At 40.7% G+C, this 25,332-nt stretch overlaps 1 protein-coding gene across 1 annotated transcript in view; it reads right to left on the reverse strand.

Annotated features, from left to right (window-relative positions):
* Nucleotides 1-7,810, reverse strand: part of SALL4 (spalt like transcription factor 4) — a 40,082-nt gene extending 32,272 nt beyond the window's left edge. The window contains exon 1 of the mRNA XM_087720469.1: nucleotides 7,738-7,810. Within this exon, the coding sequence (XP_087576595.1) occupies nucleotides 7,738-7,810 (73 nt within the window). The remainder of the gene's footprint in view (nucleotides 1-7,737) is intronic.
* Nucleotides 7,811-25,332: the final 17,522 nt, after the last annotated feature.

A 25,332-nucleotide genomic window follows, 5' to 3' on the forward strand; every position in this document is an offset into this window, starting at 1 on the left:
TGTAACATGATGTAATGCTAATTAAAGGGATGCGGTGGCTCAGTGGCTAAGATGCTGAGCTTGTTGATCAGAATGGTCAGCAGTTCGGCAGTTTGAATCCCTAATGCCGCATAACAGAGTGAGCTCCTGTTACTTGTCCCAGCTTCTGCCAACCTAGCAGTTCAAAAGCATGAAAAAATGCAAGTAAAAAAAAATAGGAACCACCTTTGGTGGGAAGGTAGCAGCATTCTGTGGGCTTTCAGTGTTTAGTCATGCTGGCCACATGACCACAGAGACGTCTTTGGACAGTGCTGGCTGTTCAGCTTTGAAACTGACATGAGCACCGCCCCCTAGAGTCAGGAACGACTAGCACATATGTGCGAGGGGAACCTTTACCTTTACCTAATGCTAATTATGCTTTTTATTAAGTCACTGGAGTGAATGTGAGCAGCCCTCACCATTAAAAATGAAGTTTAATAGAATTTAGCATGCCTATTTTTAACTTGCTCTTTTGCCCAAACTGTATCATCATTTTTATTTTTATATCCTGCCTTATTTTTATAAACAACTTAAGGTGGCAGACATATCCAACACACCTTCCTATTACCTGTGAGGTGGGTGGGCTGGCTGAAAATGATTCAGATGGCTCTGGAACTAGAACTTGTGATCTCCATAAATAAATAAATAAACAAACAAACAAACAAACAAACAGCTACATAGCCTGTTGAACAAATATAATCTGGCACCCTTGCTGATACAATGAACTTCAAATTCTATAATCCCATGTTGGTTGAGAATTAAAGAACTCGAAGTCCAATGTACCTGAGGAACATTAAGTTGAGAAGAGCTTGTTTTATTATTTATGTAATAATATAGAATGTAAATCTCTGTATTACTTAGATAAGAAAGCAGAAAGAATAGCTCATCCTCCTTTCATTCTCTTAAATGTGAGAAAATAATGCAGAATAGCGGTTGGGTCTTGATGTAGGCTAAAATTAAAATTTAAACTGGGCATATTGTCTGGAGATGATGGGAGTTAGGATACCAATGCATGTAGAAAAATTACATTGGGAAAGGGTAGTCTAGGGTATTTTAACCCCAGATCCAGTGTGTGAATATCAGGTTCTGTTCCTCTTCAAAAAATGCATAGACATTTTATGTCTTAGAGATCTTGTAAACATATTGAAAAAACTCAAATGCACTAAACTCAGCCGAGAAATCTAGATTCACAACAAACAGGAAACAGATCTTAAAGTGTAGATGAGATCATGCGATATTGGGCATCAGTATTTAACACAAGTCTATGAGGTTTTCCCTGGTGCCCTTTCATAATCTGATTTAATTTACTCAAGTGCTTACAACTGCTGATAGGATCCAATTTGTTCCAAAAAGAATTCTCATGCTTCAGAGAATTATTATATTCATCCCACTTCCATTATGAGGATTGGTTTTTAAAAATTTGTTTGCAAAAGTTGTCCACCAAAGCAGAGATTGTAATTCCCAAATAGGGCATAATTCAGTCAAGACGAAGTACTCTGAGAACTCTCTCTCTTTCTCTTTTGGCAGAATATGGATGGTTTTGCTCCTATTAAAATTATAGCACTGTGGACATTACAAACAGATCATGTTAGAAGTCAGCGCCTCTGCTTCACAAAACAAGCTTTTTAATTTGTTCTGCAAAAAACTGCATTAACCACAGGGCCAAGAACAACTATTTCCAAATTGTTTCTTGGGTAGATATTTGGCCAAGAATTTTTTGCACATAGCAGGGCCTAGTATGGGGGATGGGAGGGTGTTGCTTTATTTGGTTAAACATTTCCAATATTCCAAGCATGAAGATAACACCATTAGATAGCCTAAGAGTTAAATCAATACTAATTAGTTACACATGTGGGTCACCAAGAAGCTTTTGTGGGCCACTGTAACCGGGATAAAAAAAAAATTAAAATGCATGAGGTTTTTGATTTTGCTTCCAGCCATTTAAGTTAAAACACAAATCAAACTGTCACAGCAGTTTGTGAATATCACACCACATGTCAAGCAGATGATAAAAACTCTCCTGGATTTAAAAGTCTTGCACCAAATTAGGAAAAATGCAAAACACCCCACACATTTGTTAAGAGATTGGAGATAGCTAAATGTGTTTACTGTAGTTGCAAATAAGCCACACAGAAGTGAAAGGAATTCACCCACTTGAAACAGGCTTCAATACGCTGCCTTGGAACACCATATAACATTAACCATTTGAAGGAATGTAATACCTTTTCTTTTCCCCCAAGTAACACATCTTTTAAAGAAAATTATGCTTTAGTGAACAATGCTACTAAACATGATTTTAAAGACTTAGAGAGGGAAATGTTCAAATTCTCAAATTTGGATGGATCAAACTGAAGAATCCCCCTTGTTTATACCACAAGCGGCCTTCTAAAAAAGGCAAACAGGCAAACAGATACAGGAAACAAAAGAGATTTAAAATAAAATTCGACCTGATGGCATTTTAGAAAAACAGGATCACAACTGATGGGTTATCTATGCACAAAAGAGTCATGACTTCATCCTTATTGGCTAATCCTGCATTCCTGCCAGGAGCCTTCGATAAGCATTAAAAAGCATTATGATAAACATATCAAAAAAGCATTGATAAGCATAACACTATCTATGTAAAATACTGCAAGATCCATAAAGGAATTCTTAGCTAGTCATCTGGACGGGGGTTTGAATGTAAAAATCAGACTGGGGGAAATATAGACTTCAAACCAGACATTAACAGCCAGAAGCCCATGTATTTAAGTAATAATAGAGAGTACCTCATTCAATTTTGCACGGCATCACCCGGGAGGAGAAAGAGACAGACAAAAAGAAAGAGAAGGAGGAAACAAGTTGTTCTACCTGATCCAAGAATCATTTCTTCCTCTGCACTAATAAGCTATGTAAGCGTCTGCGTACCACCAAGTCCCTCCAATTATAAACAAGGCAACTCCAGACCACACTTAACACTAGGGCAGTGTTTTAAGCCCAACCAAAACAGCCCCAAATCCTGCTGCCAAGGTCAATTGCGGGAGAGTCCTAATTGTAAGCTTGACATCAACTTACCACCCACAGAAGGCAGGAGGAGACAAAGGTTAGAGCAGCAGCTTGTCAAAAAAGTATCATAAGCTGCGTGAGGCTTCGGAGAAAAGGCCCAATCACTGCAGCCAAGATGATGTTTCAGTTGAATTGGAAAAAAAAAGGTGGGGGCAGAAAGAAAATCATCATGAAGGCACCTCCCCCCCCCTGACCTTCTCTTGCAAGCATTGAAAGTACCGCTTGCTAAAAGAAACTTTCTTGTCCTTAAGGAAGGTTTGCATTGCGTAATCTTTTTTTTTCCCTTTCTGAAATAAAATGACCTCGTGGGTGTTTCAGGTGGAATATTTGGAGATCTTTTTCACACCAGTGTATGTCAGGAAGTAATTGACGCAATCAGGAAGAGCATAATCAGGAATGCTCTCCCCGTGCTGTTATTATATTTGTTTTCAACATTTCAAATGTAACAGTTTAACAAAAACAAAAAAACTGAAGACCCTGCAGTTATTCATATGAAAGAATCTTATCGGCTATACCTGACATATTAAGTAAAAAGAAATTTGCCTCAAGGACAGTTAGCAGCTGCAAAGAGCAATTAAATCCTTTGGACAGTGGGAAGTGCTAATTAAGACAATCACCTGTTATTATTTTGACCCATCAAATTAATCATCCTTCCCACTCTGGCCCTCCCTGAAATCCACTTAATTCTCTTTTGCAGATTTCTGTAGCATCTGGATTTCATTTCAAGGCAAAAGATAAAGAGCTTGATTTCATTTTACTCAAGATGTAGGAAAATGTCTCCAACAAATCTTTGGGAATTCTTAAATTATTTTTTTTAAATCATTATCATACCTTAAAGTGCCTGAGCTGGATATAGCTAAGTTGTTAGACTTGTTCCACGCACAAATCTAACTGTCAGATATCCTCTATCCACTTCCCACCTTTAAAAAGTTTCTCCCTACCATTTAAATACTTCCCCCCAGTACAAAAATAGAGGGCAAGAGATTTGACTGCACATTAATGCACCACATTTTCCATTCTTTGGGAAGTACCGTGTTTCCCCGAAAATAAGACAGGCTCTTATTTTCTTTTGACCCCCAAAATAAGCACTTGGCCTTATTTTCACGGAGGTCTTATTATTTTTGAGGTGCAGGAGGCGGCAAGCGTGGTAACCTCTTGGCTGCTTCTATGTTGTAATATTTACAGGAAGGGTTTATTTTCAAGGGAGGGCTTATTTTAGTGCATGCGCTCAAAAGCCCGATTGGACTTATTATCTGGGGAGGTCTTATTTTCATGGAGACAGGGTATTTATTGTTAGATTTTTTTTATCCAGCATTTATTTTTGTTAACTCCAGGCAGCGGCCATACCTAGTGGTCCTCCCTCCTATTTTTCCTACAACAACTCTGAGAGGTAGGATGGACTGAGAGAGAATGATTAGTCCAAAGTGACCCAGCTTGCTTTCATCCCTAAGGCAGGACTAGAATTCATAGTCTCTTGGTGTCTAGCCAGCACCTTAACCACTGCACCAGATTGACTCTCTTGTTCAGCCCCTGAGGCTGATGTGAAACACACCCAAGTTCAATTCCTTACAGTATTTGGCTACATCTACCTCTCAGTCTTATCCTGAGGTTGCAAATTGAAGGAGAAGCAAAGACTGCATTCATACAGAACACAGAACCCTCAACCATTTACTAGCCAGAATAGCAAGGAGGTTGTTTACAAAGGCACATGCAAACTAACTACAATAAGGTTTAGCAGCATGCTGTGTGAACCCAGCCAAAGTGTTTTCTGATACTAGTGCTGCAATCTTTTGAGAACACAAGATGCTTGATTACGTATAGGAGTATTAGCTAATTTTTTGCAAGAGGCTTTCTATAATCTCAGACTAGTAGTCATATTAAAGTTCATGTCCTAAATATCTGGGTTTTTTTTCCCCTTTTTGAGCACATTCCTTTCAGAATTGGAATGGACAGAGAACCACAGTGGGGTTCAGACTGTGTTAATCTTTAATTTGCTTATTTTCTTGAATAAATAAAGCCACCCTAGCTGGGTTTATATAAAATGCGAGTAAAGCATGTTTTTGGCTTTGTTGCATGCAAATTCAGCAAGAATTTAAAGAAATTTGAGAGATCGAGTATCTTGCAGTGATTTAATAGGCTGGATAGGCTGAACCTGACCTTCTGCAATTTTCTATTAGCTGGGAATTGGCCCAATTTATTTGAAGGGCATCAAATGCAATGTCTCTCTTTTTTTTAATGTGACCGCAGCATCACTGGCTTACACCCTGTTCAGAAAATTCATTCCGCGAGCCTTCAGCAGCATTCTGTGAAGAGAGGCGTCTCGGCGTCGCTGTCCATTTCATCCGATCCTTCAGACCCCTAAGCATTAAAAACCCCAAGGCAGGGAAACCAAATCCACATTTTTTAATCTGATGGGCCGTGCGACGCCGGCCGCATCCTCGAGGTGGCGCAGCAGAGCAATCGAAACATCGCGGATCCGCACGATAAACAAACATTTCAGCGCGATTTAAAAAGCGCGGATGCTCCCCCCCTGATTGACAACATACTCAAAAGATTTATCAAGACGTTCTCTCTCTTCTCTCCCCCCCCACCCCAACCAATCCCCATTTCTTCCCATGTTAAAGGGTTCTGCAACGCTAAAGCGATCAACCCATCAACGCTGAAGCCTTGGCTGCAAATTAATTCGTATGTTAGGAGATCAAATTGATTCGAGAAGTATTATTTGGAAGCTTGGGTGCCCTGCAGCGGGAGCACAAACACACTTTAAACAGGAAGATCTATCTAATCTTCCGATTACCCTCGCTCTCCCCCCCCCCCTTCCATCACGCAACTTCCAAAGAAGTTATTAACCCTTTTGTTTCAAGACAGTCTCCGGGGTGGGTTTCCAGCTGCCGGCAGCGAGATTTACATGTGGAAACATCACCTCCAACGTGCCCCCCCTCCCGCGCCAGCTCCATCCTAACCAGATGCACAAAGGAAAAACAGTCATGCATTAAACATGGGATTTATAGCCTTCTGGCTCGCTCGCTCGTTTTCTTAAATCACCATTAACCGGGCTCAACAATTGCACGTTTGGACTCAAAAGAAAGAGGGAGGCTGAAAGGGAGGGGGGCAAAAGGGACTCAAACCTCCTGCAGCTCTTCACCCACCCTTTCCCAAAATATGCATTCCTATCCATGGGGATGGCGGATCTGGGCTTCAGGGAGTTCACCCTCTCCTCGCTTGCTTAACATTAAAAGTAGACCTAAAGATTTCACCCAAAGTTTGCATTTATGCAAACTATGGAGTCGGGGAGAGAGATTTAAAAAAATAGATCGGGAGAGGCGTATCGATTAGGCACAGTTTCCAATATATTAAAAAGTATCAGCTCCCCCCCCCGTCCGAAACTATAAAGCTCAGTGGTCTATACTAAACTGATTATTCCTAAAGTGCCTTCCCTTCCTGGTGGGTCCATTCATCTCCCAGTCGCCCCTCCCCGCCCCGGAAAAAAAAAGGATGGATCATCGATTTGAAATCCACTTTTCCAAAACCTTGGGAGATTTCAAAGTTCTGATCTCCTCCAATTCAGCGCACCATCCCGAAATGTACCCCTTTCCCGTTTCGTCCAAGTTCTGCGCTTTTACTACCAAAAGCGCTTCTCGGCCAGTGCCGGCTCCCACTCCTCATATCAAAATCAATTAAATCTGCGAAAAGATCAAGCCACGCTATCAATTATAGGAGATCCGCGTGAGAGAGAGAGAGAAACAGAGAGAGGGAGAGAGGGAAACAGAGAGAGAGGGGGGGGGTGGCGGTTCCATGCAGCTACTTGGGGAAGATTTTAAAAGCTCTCTGCCCTCCCTCCCCCCCCACCATATTAGCTCACGGGAGTTATTTTAGGAAGTCGGAAATCAAAGATGGCTGGAGGTCAGGCTACAAAAGGTCCCGAGCGATTGTAATCTCTCTCTCGGCGAGTTTTTAGTTACTAAATGGCAGAAACAGCAGTTCATCCAAATAAGAGGCAGAAATAAGGGGAAATGGGGGGGGGGGAGATCTCACAAAAAAAGGTATTTCGCAGTGTTCCTCTCGGCGCACCCCTCCCTTCCAGAAATATTTAGGGAGTTACCTTCTGGCCGCGGCTTTCGGCTACGATGGCTCCAAATCAATCCTGAGGATGTTGGGTGGGGGGGGAGATGCTAAAGACAACCTAACACATTGAGGAGGTAGAAAAACTTTTCCCAATCGGAGAGGGGCTTTTTTTGGGGGGGGAAGAATCACCCATTCCGAAAACCTGGGTCCCCCCCCCATAAATAAAAATAGTCTGAGTTCAGAGTTTCATCCCCCCTCCCCATAAATTAAAATTTATCCTAGCCTAGATTCAGCACAGCTGGATGAAGGAACGAGGAAAGAATATGGGGCACATATGAAGAATAAAGATACACACTTTCCGATCTGCTCCCGCAGTCGTGGGAAATCAGGATGAAACAGAAAAGTGGTCCAGATACCGAGAGTTTTGGCTCAGGATCCCGGTCAAGAAACCCCGATGCGACACGGGGTAGGTGGGAGAAGGAGCCCCTCACACGCGCACAAAAGCATGCAGCCCCCCCCCACGCCTCAAACCCGTTCCCCCTGCTTGATTTCTTTCCCCCCCCCATCAATTAAAGTTGGGAATTGACCAGCGCTCTCCCCCCCTCTTACCATTTGCTACATCCGGGAACTGCCGCTCGTCCGAATGGATGTGCTGGGGCTTGGCTTGCTTGCGCCTCGACATGGTGCACACGCATCGGGGAGCAAAATAGTAGCAATTATTTTCTTCTTCTTCACAACAAATTCCTGGAGTTGGGAAATTACTCCCAAAGAGCGGAATGCGCATGTCAGAGTAATTATGATTATCAATAATGCATTGCGATTTATCATGGGTCCCTGACAGCTGATTGGCCTGAGTCCAAGAGCTCACAGATTATTCAAATAAGGTCCATTGATCAGGGAGCAGAAGGGGACGCTGGGCACTGTAGTCTCCCTTCGCCCGCTCCTGTCCGCCCGGCTCCTCCGGGTGATTGAAGGGTAGACGCCGGACGCCGGACGCTGCTGCCGCCACCGCCGCGCAGGCGAGGGGTTTCGCGCAAGAGGCCGGACGGCTCGATTGGGTGGTATTTCCCTGAAGGGAAAGAGAGCGAGGGAAAAGAGCCGAGCAGCAGCTCTCGAGTCCATCTTTGAAAGTAAACAAACAGCCGGGGCAGAACTGGTTTTCTTAGGCAGGCTGGATAACCTCCCCCTGCCTCCCTTATCTTCCCCTCGCATTGTCTTCTTCTGCCTCCATGGAGAAGTTAGGGCTTGTCCGTGCGCGCGTGGAAAGGATCCTGGAAGAGCATCCCCACCCGCCCCCGTTACACTGAAGAAAACCACGTATTTTTTTCTCCCCGTCCTCCTCCGGAGGAAGCTTTCGTGCAAACTTTTATCCCTTGCTTCTTTACTCAAAAAAAAAAAAGTGGAGGAAAAAAAAGAAAGAAAGAGGCTTAGCAATCAGAGCCGTCGAGTTTTAGAGAAAAAGAACGAAAAGAGGAAATGGTGAAATCACTACTGACCATTGAGCGGATGTATTTTTTAAATAGCGAATGTATTTCTTAAACAAATTAATTCACTGAAAATGTCTTCCTTGAATTGGATTTTCCAGGTGTGTGTGGGAGGAGCTCACTTCATTTTCTGCCAAAAAGTCCAAGGCCACTAGATGGCAGAAGAGAGAGTCGGTGAAATCTGGCTTGGCTGCCACCTAGTGGTCGTCCAGATGTGTGCAGCCTAGAGGGGGTTAGCTCTAGGCTTGCAGGTTCTTTTAACTTATTTGCCTTGAAAAGGGTGAAGGGGGGGTAGATTTCCACTTTGTGGAAGACAGAAAAAAAGGATGTACAGAGGAGTTGAAGCATGAATCTGACAATCAAGCAAATGTTCAAGATAAGATGGTCCTTGGGGGATAAAGGACAAGCTTCTTAAGATTTCCAAACTGTGAATGGATTACCTTGTAAAAGGTTGCAAATACAATTCTCCCTGATGACACACAATATACAACCTTTATACAGGCTGCATTTCCATAATGGGCTCACCCAAAGTTAACTGAACTGTGCTTTATTGAGTTTAACCTATTCTTAGTTTGTGTGACACCCTGAACTGAGTTCATCGAAGTTAATTCTTGAATTGCTTTCTGGAATCAAATGGACATCCAGCACATAAAAGTCATAAGACCCATAAACTGTTATAATCAAGAAAACTTAACTGGGTATGCAAAACTTATAACTCATTGGCTTAATTGTGGGGTATAAACTCAGAAATGAAATCCTAACCAGCCTCCTGGCTGAGTTCACACAACACACTAAGTATCAAATTAGTTTGTGACAAGTTTGTGCTTCAGTTTGCTCCAATGAAGAACAAAATAGGAAGCACATTCATACATTCCTCTTGAATGGCAAGTTGTTTTGCAGACACAATAGACAACATTAACTTGTTTTTTAAATAGTTCACACATCTAAGCCCAAGCAAACAAGCTGCACAATGTTTTGGTTAGACAAAGATTGAATACATGCCCCTGGGTTTGGCTTACTAGTTGCTACTGTCCTCTGAGTTCACACTTTCCACTAAGTCTTAAAGTGGTTTGAGTTTGGCTTAATAAGATGCTGGGGTGTATTCAGTGTATGTACATTTTCAAGTCAGACCTGGCTTCTGATAACTAACTGGACAACTCACTGCAATTTTTTGACAAGATTTTGGAGGTGGTTTGACGTTGCCTGCGTGGGCTGAGAGAGAGTGACTGGCTCAAATCACCTAGCTGGTTTTGTGCCTAAGGCAAGACTTAGGCAGCATCTCCTGATTTCTAGCCTGATGCCTTAACTACTATCTTAACAGGTTCTTATATTCAGTAGTGACATTTTAAAAACTGTGGTTTGCTGCAATGTGTGAACCTAATCATTCTGAAAAGTGACAGACACAGGACAACTAAGGTTGGTTTTGATAACCTATATAAGGTCATCTAGCAAGTCCACATAGCACTTTAAATCATATGCTAGTTACTCCTTTTCTAGAGTAAGGAGTAGACCCAATACTCATGCTTTAAAATTCCCTCTCTAGCAAGATTTTTCTCCCAGCTGATGAAGGGCTAAAAGATTTTGTTTAAAAAGTTGCAAATGAAACACAGCTGAGAGAGCAGATGGTTTAAAATATACAGTATAAGTAAAGCTCAAGATAATGATGGTAGATTAGAAAAGTGGGAGTAGTTGTTAATGCAGCGTTCATTTATCCACTGTTTCATTTATGTAACATGCTGTTTGTAACTTCAATGCTGTTTGAAACATTGAAACTAACTGTCAATGGCTTAGAAATGCAACTACTTCTGTATCTCAAGTATGGTGCAGATTATGCCCAACATATTAAGAAAAACTCAGAATAATTGAAACGAGTACAAAGAAAACAAAAGATTTATATAAAGAACAGAGTATATTAAAGCTTGAGAAAAAGATGACTGGTGAACACTGTAAAGACATTAAAAGGATTCAACTTAGAAGGTTAACATCTGATTCCAGAGAGCAGAAGATGGAGTACCAGTTTTAAGTTACAGTAAGATAGATTCTGGTCAAATGTTAAAAAAAAGCCAGCCAACTATAAGCACAACTCAAGAAAGGAATCAATCTCCAAGGGAGATAATGAACCTTATCAGTCAATGAGCTCAAGAGGAACCAGTCCATTGCCCTGTAATGAGCAGGGATTGGACCAGGGGTGAAATCCAGCAGATTCTGACCAGTTCTGGAGAACCGGTAGTGGAAATTTTGAGTACTGTATATACTCAAGTATAAGCCTAGTTTTTCAGCCCACTTTTTGAGCTGAAAAAAGCCGCCTCGGCTTATACTTGAGTCAGTGAAAAATTTGCCCGAAATGGAGGAGAAAAAGGGGCGGGGCCATGCCACTGGGTGACGCTCGTGAATGGCCCAGCGCCCCTGAGTTTCCCCTCCCTCTGTGTCAATTTGCCGCGCAGCGTGCACCGCACCATCCCCCCTCCTCACGTTCTAATGTAATGCAGGGCTATCTTACGATTCCCCTTCCTCCCCCTCCTGCCGTTCTGCAACGATGTCCCACCTTCTCCTTGTTATGGCAAGCAGCCACATAGTGATGTCCCACCTCCTCTGGTACAGTGATCCAATGATAGGAATCACTGTGCCGTGTGTCATAGAAGGCGGGACATCATCATCACAGCGGGACATCAGCATCATGAGGTGAGTGAAGTATTTCATTGAATACACCGGTATTGTGTGATAATAATTTGTTATGCGGAGCAAATTTTTACAATGGCTACTGTATATTTAATGGGCACAGGCAGGCTGTATATGTTATTCAATAGGCAATGGCATTATTGGTATCTATTTTTATTTTTGAAATTTATCGGTAGCTGCTGCATTTCCCACCCTAGGCTTATACTCGAGTCAATAACTTTTCCAGTTTTTTGTGGTAAAATTAGGTACCTCGGCTTATATTCGGGTCGGCCTATACTCGAGTATATACGGTAGTTTGGCGAACCGAACCGACAAATGCCACCTCTAGCTTGCCCCAGAGTGGGGTGGGAATGGAGATTTTGTAGTATCCTTCCCCTGCCACACTCACCAAGCCACAACACACCTACCAAGCCACACCCACAGAACTGGTAGTAAAAAAAAATTGAATTTCACCACTAGATTGGACTCACTGGGTGAAATAGCCTCTCCCAACCAATTCCATTCCTGAAAACATCCATCTTTCTTGTACAGTATTTTCCTTTTTTGCATGTTTCTCCTCTCCCAGACACTCATTGGTTATTTTTTTTAATGTAGGACTTTATATGTAAAGTTATTTGGAGTCAGGTGTTTCTTAAGCTCTATTTTTAATTGTCCCAAAGGTGTTTTTTCCAGAGGCCACTGGAGTTCAAGAAGTGAAAGAAAAAAACAACACAGAAAGTCCAGTTGTCTCTCGAAAAAGCATCTTTGGGATGACCTGGATGACTGAGAATTTTCGTAGACTTCTATTTTGAATTGATAAATAAATAAACATTTAATTTTAAAATAAGCAAATAGAATGAACCAGTTTCATAACCATACACCTGAACTTTAGGAATTAGTATTAAGTACTGTTTTTAGGGACGTGGTGGCTCAGTGGCTAAGATGCAATAGCAATAGCAGTAGACTTATATACCGCTTCATAGGCCTTTCAGGCCTCTCTAAGCGGTTTACAGAGAGTCAGCATATTGCCCCCAACAATCTGGGTCCTCATTTTACCCACCTCGGAAGGATGGAAGGCTGAGTCAACCCTGAGCCGGTGAGATTTGAACCGCTGACCTGCTGATCTAGCAGTAGCCTGCAGTGCTGCTTTTAACCACTGCGCCACCTTGGCTCTTGTCGATCAGAAAGATCGGCAGTTTGGCGGTTTGACTCCGTAGCGCCGCGTAACCGACTGAGCTCCCGTTACTTGTCCCAACTTTTGCCAACCTAGCAGTTTGAAAGCATGTAAAAGTGCAAGTAGAAAAATAGGAACCACCTTTGGTGGGAAGGTATCAGTGTTCTGTGCGCCTTCCGCATTTAGCCATGCCGGCCACATGACCATAGAGATGTCTTCCTATAGCGCTGGCTCTTTGGCGTTGAAACGAAGATGAGCACCGCCCCCTAGATTCGGGATTGACTGGCATATATGTGCGAGGGGAAGCATTACCTTTTACCTTTACTGTTTTTAGATTGACACATACCTATGGTTGCTGAACTATAATTCCAGCAACAGCCATACTTCCTTGGGAATCAAGGTGCAACTCAGCAGCATTTGATATGGTGCAAACAGTGGCATATATAGCAGTAATTTTTTTACTACTGGTTCAGGCGCGCTCCTGCATGTGCTTGTGTGCACAGAAGCTTTTACATATGCGCAGAAGTGTCTGGGTGGGCGGGTGGATCCTCCTGCTGCCGCTACTACCAGTTCGCCCTATCCGGGCCAAACAGAGAGCAACCTACCTTTGATATACAGATGTGCGTATCAAATTCTAAAAGATGGTGGCTTGTTGGGATACAAACCGCTCACCTTCAGTAGATGAGCTACATTCAAGGATTGCAACATTTGATATCCTGCAGATTTTGAAAATTGTCCCTCCCCAATGGCTTCCCCATTGATTATAACTTCCCTATCTCTGCCCAAGAGCCTTGGCATACTTTGAGTACAACTAGTCCTCGACTTACAACCACAATTGAGCCCAACATTTCTGTTACTTAGTAAGCACTTTGTTAAGTTTTGCCCCATTTTGCAAACTTTCTTGCCACAATTGTTAAGTGACTCCAGTGGTGGGTTTCAAATTTTTTTAGAATCTCTTCTGTGGGTGTGGCCTGCTTTGTGGGAGTGGCTTCTTGGCCATATGACTGGATGGGAGTGGCTTGCCAGCCATGTGACTGCGTGGGTGTGGCCAACTTGTAAAATGTGGTGAAACTGACTTAACAACGCTCTTGCTTAGCAATCAAAATGTTGGCTCAGAAACTCTGGCATTTGAAGCACGCAAGTCTTAAAGATATCAAGTTGCAAGACCCTTGCACCCCTAACCCTTTGGGAAAAAAACACCCAGGGGTGTTCAAACTTGACAGCTTTAAGACTTGTGGATTTCAACTCCCAGAATTCTTCCTCTCACTCTTCATCTTGATGATGTGCAGATGGGCGGGGGGAGGGAGCTGGAACCAGTTCTAAATGGCACTGTAGATTTGTGGAACCTCTTCTATAGAAGAGGTTAGAACTGGCAGGAACCCACCCCTGAGTGACTCCCTGCAGTTGTGACATTAATAACATGGCTGCTAAGTGAATCTGGCTTCCCCATTGACTTCGCTTGCCAGAAGGTCACAAAAGTGGATCACATGACCCAGGGATGCTGCAAAGGTCATGAGTATAAACTGGTTGCCAAGTGTACAAATTTTGATGACACAATCATGGGCATGCTGCAAAGGTTATAACACTGAAAAAGTCATAAGTTCACTTTTTCAGTGCTGTTGTAACTTTGAATGGTCATTAAATGAATTGTTGTAAGTCAAGGACTACCTGTATTATTTCAGTGTAGAATATACAGGTAGTCCTTGACTTACAACCATAATGGAGCCCAAACTTTCTGTTGTTAAGTGAGACATTTGTTAGGTGAGTTTTGCCCCATTTTACATCTTTTCTTGCCACAGTAGTTAAGTGAATCGCTGCAATTGATACATTAGTAGCCTGGTTGTTAAGTGAATCTGGTTTCCCCATTGACTTTGCTTGTCAGAAGATAGCAAAAGGGGATGACATCATCCTGGGACACAGCAAAGTATGAATCAGTTGGCAAACATCTGAATTTTGATCAGGTGATCATGGGGATGCTGCAGAGGTTGTAACTGTGAAAAATACTCATAAGTCACTTTTTTCAGTTTCGTTGTAACTTTGAATGGTTACTAAATGGACTGTTGTAAGTCGAGGACTATCTGCATTATTTCAGTCTAGAGCAGGGGTGTCAAACTTGCAGCCCACAGGCCGGATGCATCACGTGTTGGCCACGCCCACCCCCGGTTTAGCGAAAGGGGGGGAAAGTTGCAATACGTCACATGACGACAACATGACATCATGAGCTTGTCACCCCTGTTCTAGAGTGGAGTTATTCAGTGGTCAGTTCTTCCAATCTCCAGATATAGTTTTCTACCTTAAGTCCTTTTTAAGGGTTTTTAATTTATTTTTATTTTTGATAAACATATAAATGCATGAACAGTGTGGTACCTGGATGTCATACATTCTAATACAAATAAAACTAATAACGTTAGTCATCGGTATTACTTTCAACCAACTTATATATTTCTAATAGTAATACATATTCATATAAAGTTGTAGTCTATCATTATTCAATTATACCATGTTTTCTCTTATTATTGCTCTTATTTTATTATATAAAAATGTATACACTAATGTTTCCCTTTTCTCTTATTTCTCTCTTATTCTTTTAATCATGTCACCCTTTGTTTTTTAAAAAAAACATTTTCTTTCTATTCTACCTAACTTCTAGTCCTACCTACAAAAAAAGAAAAAAAAAGGAGAGAAAAATCAAATCAAATCAAAACAACACCAAAAACAAAAAAATCATCTATCCATCATCTCTTGCCCACTTCAATAATTTAATTGCTATGTTTTTTTTTCCTTTTTGACTTGCTTCCCATATTCCTCTCTAGGATCTTTATCTCTTTCTACATCTGCTTCTTGGTTGCTCAGTCCATTTTCTACCTTAAGTCCTTATGGCTTCATAAACATATTCATATCATTTTCTCAGCAGCAATATAGAAGCAAGTTTCCATTGCATTCCCCAGAGATTTGTCTCCAGCTTCCAAGTTTAACCTGCAGCCCTGCAATTCCAGGGAGGGAATTCAACGTTACGACAGCACTGAAAAAAGTGACGTATGACTGTTTTTCACACTCACAACTGTTGCAGCATCCCCACGGGCACGTGATTAAAATTCAGATGCTTAGCAATTGGCATGTACGTATGACCGTTGCGGTGTCCCGGGGGTGGGGGTGGGGTTGTGACCTTCTGACAAGCAGAGTCAATGAGGAAGCCAGATTCATTTAACAACCGTGTTACCAATTTAACAACTACAGTGATTCGCTGTGGCAACTGTGGCAAGAAAGGTCGTAAAATGGGGGGGGGGACTCATTTAATAGTCTTGCTTAGAAACACAAATTTTGGGCTCAATTGTGATCATAAGGTGAGGACTGCCTCAGTGGTGGGATTCAATTTTTTTTACTACCGGTTCTGTGGGTGTGGTTTTGTGGGCGTGGCATGGGAAAGTTACTGCAAAATCCCCATTCCCTCCCCACTAACCTGCTTTCCAGCTCTGTTCAAGGCAACAAAAGAAGATCAGCTGGGAGGCAGCGGGGGCGGGGCCAGCCTATTTGCCGGTTCTCCAAACTACTCAAAATTTCCGCTACCAGTTCTCCAGAACCTGTCAGACTTAGCTGAATGCCACCTCTGGATTGCCTGTGTATTATTTACCAAGTGTGGGTTGTAAACTTTAAGGTAGTTTTTGTTTACTTGTGGTGTAGCATGTTGTATGAACCCGACAACTGTGGTTTGTAAGTCATGACTAATGTTTTAATACGATGGCTAAACTCAAATGTGGTTGATTAAGCAGACTTTGTCTTAGTGCAAAATACAAACAAGGAGAGAAAGAACATTATTATCTAGTTAGGTTCATGAGATTTGATTCACAAAAATGCACAATATGGACTGGAAAAAATAAAGAGCTCTTTTGTGAGGAGAAAACTTAGAGGGAGTGGGGGGCGCAGGAAATCCCCATTTGTGTTTGTTTGCTTTCCTTGTTTTCATTACCATGATTTCTGCTAACAAGACTCCAATAACTAATTCTCTGTGTTTTGGAATGCACATCGTTCAACTTACCATACAATACAATCAGTTTAATACAGCCATAGACCATAGACCAGAACAAATAAAAACCCTCAGTAAATATACAATTAAAAATTCTAGTAGAAAATAATAACAATTAAAATCTATGATAAAATCCAGTCTGCCGATTATACATGATCTAACTATACTAAAATTGCAATTACACTCAACTTATAGAAGGAGGAATCGGCACATTCAATAATAAGAAATGAGCTGATATCTGGACCAGGTATCTTTGAGAAAACTTCTGCTAGTATCAAAGAAAGCTGAAAAGGTTTATAGGAACTGTAATATTTTGAAAGAGACATTAACTGGCTCCACTGCCTGGAAGAATGGCAAGTATGTGGGCTAGGCAGAGAAACAAACAAATGCCGGGATGTTTGTTAAAACGCCTAAGCTTTTCATCTCATCCAAGGTAAACAGCATCAGATGTATTTTTCACAGTATGAAAGAACATCCCCTGCTCTAGGGGGAAGGAGGGATTGGGGGGGAAGCAGGGATTAATTTCACCGACATTAAGGTTTGGACAGTGATGATTCCAGGCACAGATTGTCCAACCAGACTGATTTGCAAATTTCTGCTATGTAAAACTCACGTATACTTAAGACTTGAATTCCATGATTCATTGGGTGAAAAGAAAATGGAATTTTAGTTCACACTTTTCATTCAGTCCATATAGAAGTAGACTGGCCAACTCTTCCCATTTTGCCTAGCTTCGAAATCCAAAAGATCATTAGCAATTTATTATTTTGCAGTAGCCTTTTAGCCTCCCCCCCCACTTTTTTTAAAAAAATAGAGGCAGTCTTGAATTAAGACTACAACTGACCCCAGAATGTTTGTTGCTAAGTGAGACATACGATAAGTGAATTTCCCCCCATTCTACAACCTTTCTTGGCACAGAAAGCGAATCACTGCAGTCGTTAAGTTAGTAACCGGGTTGTTAAGTGAATCTGGCTCCCCCCCCCATTGATTTTGCTTGTCCAAAGGTGGCAAAAGATGAACGCTTGGGACACAGCAACGGTCATAAGTATGAACCAGTTGCCAAGCAGCTGAATTTTGATCACATGACCATGGGGATGCTGCAATGGTTGTAAGTGAGAAAAATAGTCATAAGTCACTTTTTTTCAGTGCTGTTGCAACTTTGAACTGTCACTAAATAAACTGTTCTAAGTTGAGGACTACTTGTAAATAACTCTGAAATTAGATACATGAAGACTTCACTTTAATATCTATTTTGAGTGGAATCCCTCCCTGTTCCCCAAACTTTTTTGTTTGGGGAACGGGGAGGGACTCCACTCAAAATAAAAGCTGAACATGTTAATTTTCCTGCTCCAGTGACATTTTTGAGTCTCCGGAGGACTATGTTTCCTCTGACCCTCAACGGCTGGAAGATAATGTAGAATGAACTGTCCTTTAAACGTGGAAAGGGCCACTTCTGGTCTGAAATCTGATGCATACAAGCATAGGAATAGAGTGAAGTATGACATAATTCCATGGAAAGCCCTTGATTTATGACCACAACCGAACAACCCAAAATAATCCCTACAGGTAGTCCTCAGGCTACAACTGGTTGCTTAGCAACTGTTTGAAATTACAATGGATCCCCCAAAGTTATGACCAGATTTCGAAGTTCCAACAGACACTATCACATGATTGCATTTTGGGCGCTTGGCAACCAGCAAAAATTTATTGCTGTTTGCAATGTCCCACGGTCACTTAACTGCAATTTTCGACCCTTTTTGCCAGTTTTTATTTTTTGCCAGTATTTATTTCCTGTTTGTGTCAAAAATATAGGCATTGGAAAAAAAGAGATTCATTAACGACCACCGCAAAAAAAAAATGTTATAAAATCAGGCATGTGGGACCCATTCATGATGAAATATTTTATGATTATAATTCTGGGCTCAATTATAGTTGTAAGTCAAGGACTACCTGAATTTATGATGCATTTGGAATAAATATGAAGTAATGCAAAAGCATGTGAATGAATGAGCAATTCTTCAGATGCAAACTTCCAACTTAGTTAAATACTTAGTCCCCTCGTTTCTTGGTTGTTCTGTTGTATGATTGGTCTCCAATTTTCATTTTATATTTTGGATTTATATATTGTTGCTGGTTGACTATTTTCTTTGTTTTTACTTCTTTCTGATTTATTGTTGTTTACCGTACCGTGTCTTACACTGAATTGAGTGGCCTTATAAATCTTGAAATAAATAAATGAATAACTAAAAAAGAATGAGTCCATCTCTGGAGGAAAGACTTAGCCCTGAAGGCAGGTCAAATTATTTTAGCACTGAAGGTACAACAGCTCACAAGATTTCACTCCTGGCTATAAAAATACAATATTTATAACCTACGGTATAATTAATGTGATTAAATAAATAATCATTGTTAGTCTGGAAAGAGTGTGGAGAAGAGCAACAAAGATCATTAGATGGTTGGAGTCTAAAACATATGATGAATGGATGGTTGCAGGAACTGGGTATGTCTAGTCTACTGAAGAGCAGGACTAAGGGTGACATGAGATCAATCTTCCAATATTTGCAGGGCTATCACAAAGAAGAGTAGGACAAGTTATTCTCCTAAGCACCTGAAGGCAGAACAAGAAGTTATGGATGGAAGCTTATCAAGGAGAGGTTCAATCTAAAATTAAGGAGAAATTGCCAGACAGTGAGAACAATCAATTAGTGGAATGGCTTGTCTTCAGAATTTGTGGATGCTCCATCACTGGAGCTTTTAAAGAAGAGATTGGACAATCATTTGACTGGAATGGTATAGAATCTCCTACTTGGACAGGAGATTGAACTAGAAGACCTCCAATGTCCCTTCCCACCCTGTGAGGTAGACTGAGAAAGAGAGGGGGGAGGGAGATGGAGGGAGGGGGAGAGACAGAGACAGAGACAGAGAGACAGAGAGAGACTTGCCCAAGGTCACCCAGCTGGCTTTCATGCTTGATGTGAATAAACCAGCCTTTAATTTTTTACCATTCAAAATCTCTTAAAGTTAATTATACCTTTGAGATAATTGGGAACTAAATGTTAAAGTTATGAAATATTACTCATGTAATCAAATATTCACCATGAATGAATAGAATATTCTAAAGTAACATCTAGATGGGTGGTAACTGAACAATATGTCAACTCAGAACCATGTAAAATTAGCTATGTCACACAAGACTTAAAGTCTGGTTTTGAATTATCCCATTCTTTGAGTGTATTTAACCATAAACTAACCAAAAAGAATGAGTTTGCATGCTAAATCACCAGAATACAAGCTAAGGTTCAGGCCAACCAAGTTAAGCCTTTGCTAGATCTTCATTCTGAATGATTAAATGTGTTTTGGAGTTTTTAATAAACTAAATCTTAATCTTAATCTTTTAAAACCTAGCTTTGCTCCTACAAAAACATATTTGATTATACCCACCAAAGCACCTTTTGGAGACTTGTTCAGAGATGTTTTAAAACTGAGTCAAAAGTGATGCACAGAATAAGAAATAAATTCTGGACACTGTTCCTCAACAAGCTAGCAATTATTTTGTGATTCATCATCTTTGATGTTTTATTTTATGGCCAATTCCATAAAGGGTTTAATTAAGCAACTATTTTTGGTCAGAATAATTTTAATTAAAATAAAACATGCTTTGGGGGCGGGGGAAGGGAGAGATTTTCATGCAAGCTTTCCCATGTTGCAACAAATTTACATCATATTCTTTTATGTCTTAGAAGGACAAAAAGATTGAGGAAATATTACATGCAATTAAGATATTATGTTTACATGTATATCTATGCTTTTCTTTAAAATTACAATTGCATATAGTATGTTTTTATAAGTTAATTTATTCAGGCGATGTTGAAAGACCGATACATATTTCATTCATCAATGACTGGAGGTTATAATCCTTGTTGCTGAAGCCTCTGAATGGCTAATCAGAAATAAGTCCTATGTGAACAATAGGTTTAATAGAGGAAAACATATAGTACCAATAGAAAAGAATATTTGTAGTTCAGGATTGAATTGTGGGGTTCTTGGTGCTCTCTGAACTTGGTTATTTCCTTGAAGACGTTTCATTGCCAAACTAGATAACATCATCAGTTCCTGGATGATGATATCCAGTTTGGTAATGAAATGTCTGCAAGCAAATAACCAAGCTCCCAGAACATTTGAGAATTCCACAGAAAACATACAGGGAAATGCAACCTGAAGACCCTTATTATTAGGTATGTAGTTTTTGTAATTAACCACATTTTATATTCAAATTAACTAGCATTTTGGAGTCTGTCCATCAAAAAAGCAAAGTACCACCAGCAATCTGGGTGCAGAAAATAGGATGGTATATGTGTGTGATATAACAACAGCGCAATATTGAAGACAATGAAAAAATAATATATTATTCTTGCCCCCATTGTCCCCTCCCATATACCAGGGTGCTTTATCAAAGATAAGAAAAGAGAATGGTGGACAGATTTGCTTTTTTCATTCTCCTTTTTCGATGAGAATTTATCCAGGATAAGGCAAGTATTTGAAGTGCATTGATGATGGTATTAGGGCTTGATGAATCATAAATGCAAAGATACTTTAAGAAAAAAAACATATCCCCTTCTGCAGCATAACATCTTTTCACCAATGCACAGAATTTGGCTCTTGCTTGACTTCTAATTAATTGTAGAGGAGCAGGGAAACTGCATGCCTTTAACCCCTCACCCCCATGCCTTTGTTTATCATTTGGAGCTTAATGTTACCTGCATCTAAAGGTAACTTGAGCTCTCAAAACTTGGACGACTTCCTGATTTATTTATTTGTGTAAATCTCTCTGTCCAGGGATGACAGTGCAGAGAAATCAAAGAAAGCTTTTTCCCCCTCCTCTTGTGTCACAGGAATAAAAAGAGGGGGGAAAGAAAACAATTTCCACTTTAGATGCCCCTTTTAAAATATAACTGCTTGAAAAGGCTGAATTGAAAAATTTAAAAACAAAAAACAACTTCCTAGAAGATGATAGAGGGAAAACAAGCTGACTTGAAGGAAAACTTGCTTGAAAAGAGCTTCATTTATCATCCTCTCCCCACCACGAATATGCATATCAACATCCTGGATGTGGATTGATGAGACATGTAATCTAACTCATCAATAGTGTTGGGGAACACTGGGCCATTATTTTAGCATGCCTTTTCTATACCTTGGAAAGCTTGAGACTAAAAGATATTTATAAATGATGATCATGGCTCTTCTACCAACCCAAAGTGAAAAACGGAAAAACATTTTCTAAAGGGGTTTGGTTTGAAGAATTATTTTACAAAACCAAAAGGAAATTTGGTGTAAAGAGGTTGAAGCTAGCCAAAAAAGACTGAGTTTGAAAATCAATCCAGCTGGGAGCTGTAGAGAAACAAATACCTGAGGGGGAAAAAAAATCCAAGCCACAATATCTGCAGGTGGGAAGCAAGGGGTTTTGACCCAGGAAAGCAGAATCACTGCATAATGAAGATGGCCAGATCCCCATTTCTGTGTGCTTTGCAATGTCTTATCTTCAGAGGGGTGGGGCTTCTAAAGCCATGCCATTTTTAGCATTCTGAGAAAAGTGTTGACAACCTGTTCAGCAGTGGCTCAGAATACTGCTGACTCTGCCATTCTAAGCTCCTCCCTCTTTCTGGCCATATGATTTAGAGCAGATCTATTATTAAAGGGCCAGAAGTGTTAGAAGAAATATTTACCTGGTTCAGTTCCAAGCTGGGAGGAAAACACTGGAAATATGGAGGCTGATTGGAAAAGATGATTTAATGATGAACAGAACTACCAAGCACATGTGATTCTGGGTAGCTAACTACAGGGAATTGAGGGTGGTGGTGGTATTTATACCTTCTCTTGGCTTTGCACTTGAGCCTCCTGTTTCTGTACAATAACATGTTCTACTGGCTGTTGTCAGACTCCCATGGGGCCATACACAAATCCTAGGAGTTTGTCTGAGCTAAGTTTGGTTGAAGCTTGGCTGATGCAATGAAGGGGCTTGTTGGGCAATTCCTATTGTGGCTGAGGGCTAACCCTACCTTTGTTCAGACCTTACTGCATGGAATTTGCTCATGAATGGAGCTATCTATCTCTTTATCTCTTAAATGCTGACATCTACTGTGGGCTATTAAGGAAGATAGGAGCTGCTTTCCAAGAGAATGTTCTTCCATTTTTCATCCAAGGAAATATAATATTCTGCCTTTTTAATATTTCTCAAAATATTTCATTCTTCTAGGAGAGGGGTGGATGCTAACTTTCTATAGAAGGAATTCCAGAAGTCACACTCTGCATGTTTTCCCTATGGTTTTTTTTCAAATCTGCAGGTGCTAGTTAGGTTAAGGATTCACCTGGATCTTTATAGCACCTATGTAATTCTGCTTCCTTTTTAGTACATGTTGTCTTTTTTCCTTTCTTCTCTTTATGTTAGTTCTTGCTAATTTTTAAACTTCTTTTCAAAACTCTTAATAAAAAATAGATGAAAGAAGAAGAGAAATAATGCAAATGATAGTTCAGTTTTCAGAATGAGTTCTCAAAAGGCCATTAAGTCTCTAAACTAAATCAGTTTTTTCAGCTGGTGTCCTAAACTGTTTGAACACTATTTCCCAGAATTACCAGGCAGTAGATGTGCCATCCTATTCTAGTATTAACTAATTGAACTGCTGATTACACGTATTTTCCTATGCATGTTTCTTAGCTAGAGCCAGAAGTTCAATATCTAAGTTGCTTGACATCCAACAAAATGAAATTTAGTGGTGAAAAAAGTAAGGTTCTACATTTAGGCAAGAAAAACAAAATGCACAGGTACAGTATTAGTGGACAACCATTTAAATATGAGCCAGCAGTGTGCAGCAGCTGCCAAAAAAGCCAACACAGTTCTAGGCTGCATAAACAGAGGGATAGAATCAAGATCACGTGAAGTGTTAATACCACTTTATAATGCCTTGGTAAGGCCACACTTGGAATACTGCATCCCGTTTTGGTTGCCATGATATAAAAAAAGATGTTGAGACTCTAGAAAGAGTGCAGAGAAGAGCAACAAAGATGATTAGGGGATTGGAGACGAAAACATATCTCAGGGACTGCCACAAAGAAGAGGGAGTCAAGCTATTCTCCAAAGTACCTGAGGGCAGGACAAGAAGCAATGGGTGGAAACTCATCATAAGGTGACCAGATTTTCAGATTGGTAAAGAGGGACATCATTGACCGGGGGGGGGGGGGGGCTTGATTAAATTTTTTTTATGGAGCAACAAAAATTTTCATAACAACACAAAAATAGTATTGTAATATATATATTTTTTCAACATAACTACAATTTACAAATATAATACATTTATTTACATTTATATTTATTAAATATATTTACAAAAATTATGTACAGTATTATTTTATTCTTTGGCATATTTCTCACTTGAGTGAATGTTTTTAATTAGATTGCTGTTGTTTAAAAGGTCATGAAATTTTTCACAAGAATTTGTTAAATTATATTTCACACATAAAATGGCTTTCAAAGTCTCAACACTTAATTGTGATTTTTCTGATGTCCACACTTTATTTACCATAGGAAAAACGCGTTCAGTCACAGCAGACTATTTAAAAAAAGATTCTATCCAAAATACAAAATACCAGCTGCAGTTATTCACTTAAGAACTGTGGCAAGAAAGGTGGTATAATGGGCTTAGTGACCAAAGTTACAATGGGCATTGAAAAAAGTGACTGATGACCATTTTTCACACTTAGCGACCATTTTCACACTTAGCGACCGTTGCAGCATCCTCATGGTCACGCGATCAAAATTTTGATGTTTGGCAACAAATGAAAAGGTTCGCCTGGTGCACCAGTTGCGTCCCTACCTGAACCGGGAGGCTCTCACAACAGTCACTCGTGCCCTTGTGACCTCTAGGCTGGAATACTCCAATGTGCTCTACATGGGGCTGCCCTTGAAGAGTATTCGGCGACTGCAGCTAGTCCAGAATGCGGCCGCGCGAGCGATTGTGGGTGCACCTCGTTTCACCCACATAACACCTATCCTCCGCGAGCTGCACTGGCTACCTGTTGATCTCTGGATACGCTTCAAGGTGCTAGTTGTCACCTATAAAGGCCTTCATGGTATTGGATCTGGGTACTTGAGAGACCGCCTACTGCCAATTACCTCCACTCGACCAATTAGATCCCACAGGTTAGACCTCCTCCGAGTTCCATCAGCCAGTCAATGTCAACTGGCAACTACGCGGAGGAGAGCCTTCTCTGTGGCAGCTCCGACCCTATGGAACGAACTCCCCGTGGAGATTCGTACCCTCACCACCCTCCAGACCTTCCACATAGCACTTAAAACCTGGCTGTTCCGACAGGCCTGGGGCTAAAGACTTCACCGTACCCAAATTGTATGAATGTTGTGCTTTTAATGATGTATTGTCCTATATGTAACTCAGTTTGTCTCCCCCTCCCCTTGAATTGTGAGCCGCCCTGAGTCCCCTTGGGGAAAAGGGCGGCATACAAATATTAATAAATACAAATACAAATACAAAAATGGTCATCAGTCACTTTTTTCAATGCCATTGTAACTTGGTTACTAAGCCCATTATACCATCTTTCTTGCCACAGTTCTTAAGTGAATAACTGCAGCTGATAAATTAGTAACATAAGTGAATCTGGTTTCCCCATCTGACTTTGTCAAAAGGTGATTATATGACCCCAGGACACTGAAACCATCATAAATACGAATTGCGTGACCATGAGGATGCTGCAACTGTCACTAAGTGTGAAAATGGTCGCTAAGTGTGAAAAATGGTCATCAGTCACTTTTTTCAATGCCATTGTAACTTTGGTCACTAAGCCCATTCTTTTGA

Source organism: Thamnophis sirtalis, unplaced genomic scaffold (genome assembly GCF_051295495.1).
Source record: "Thamnophis sirtalis isolate CommonGarterSnake01/CBP01778 unplaced genomic scaffold, rThaSir2_p1.2 scaffold_7, whole genome shotgun sequence".
NCBI lineage: Eukaryota > Metazoa > Chordata > Lepidosauria > Squamata > Natricidae > Thamnophis > Thamnophis sirtalis.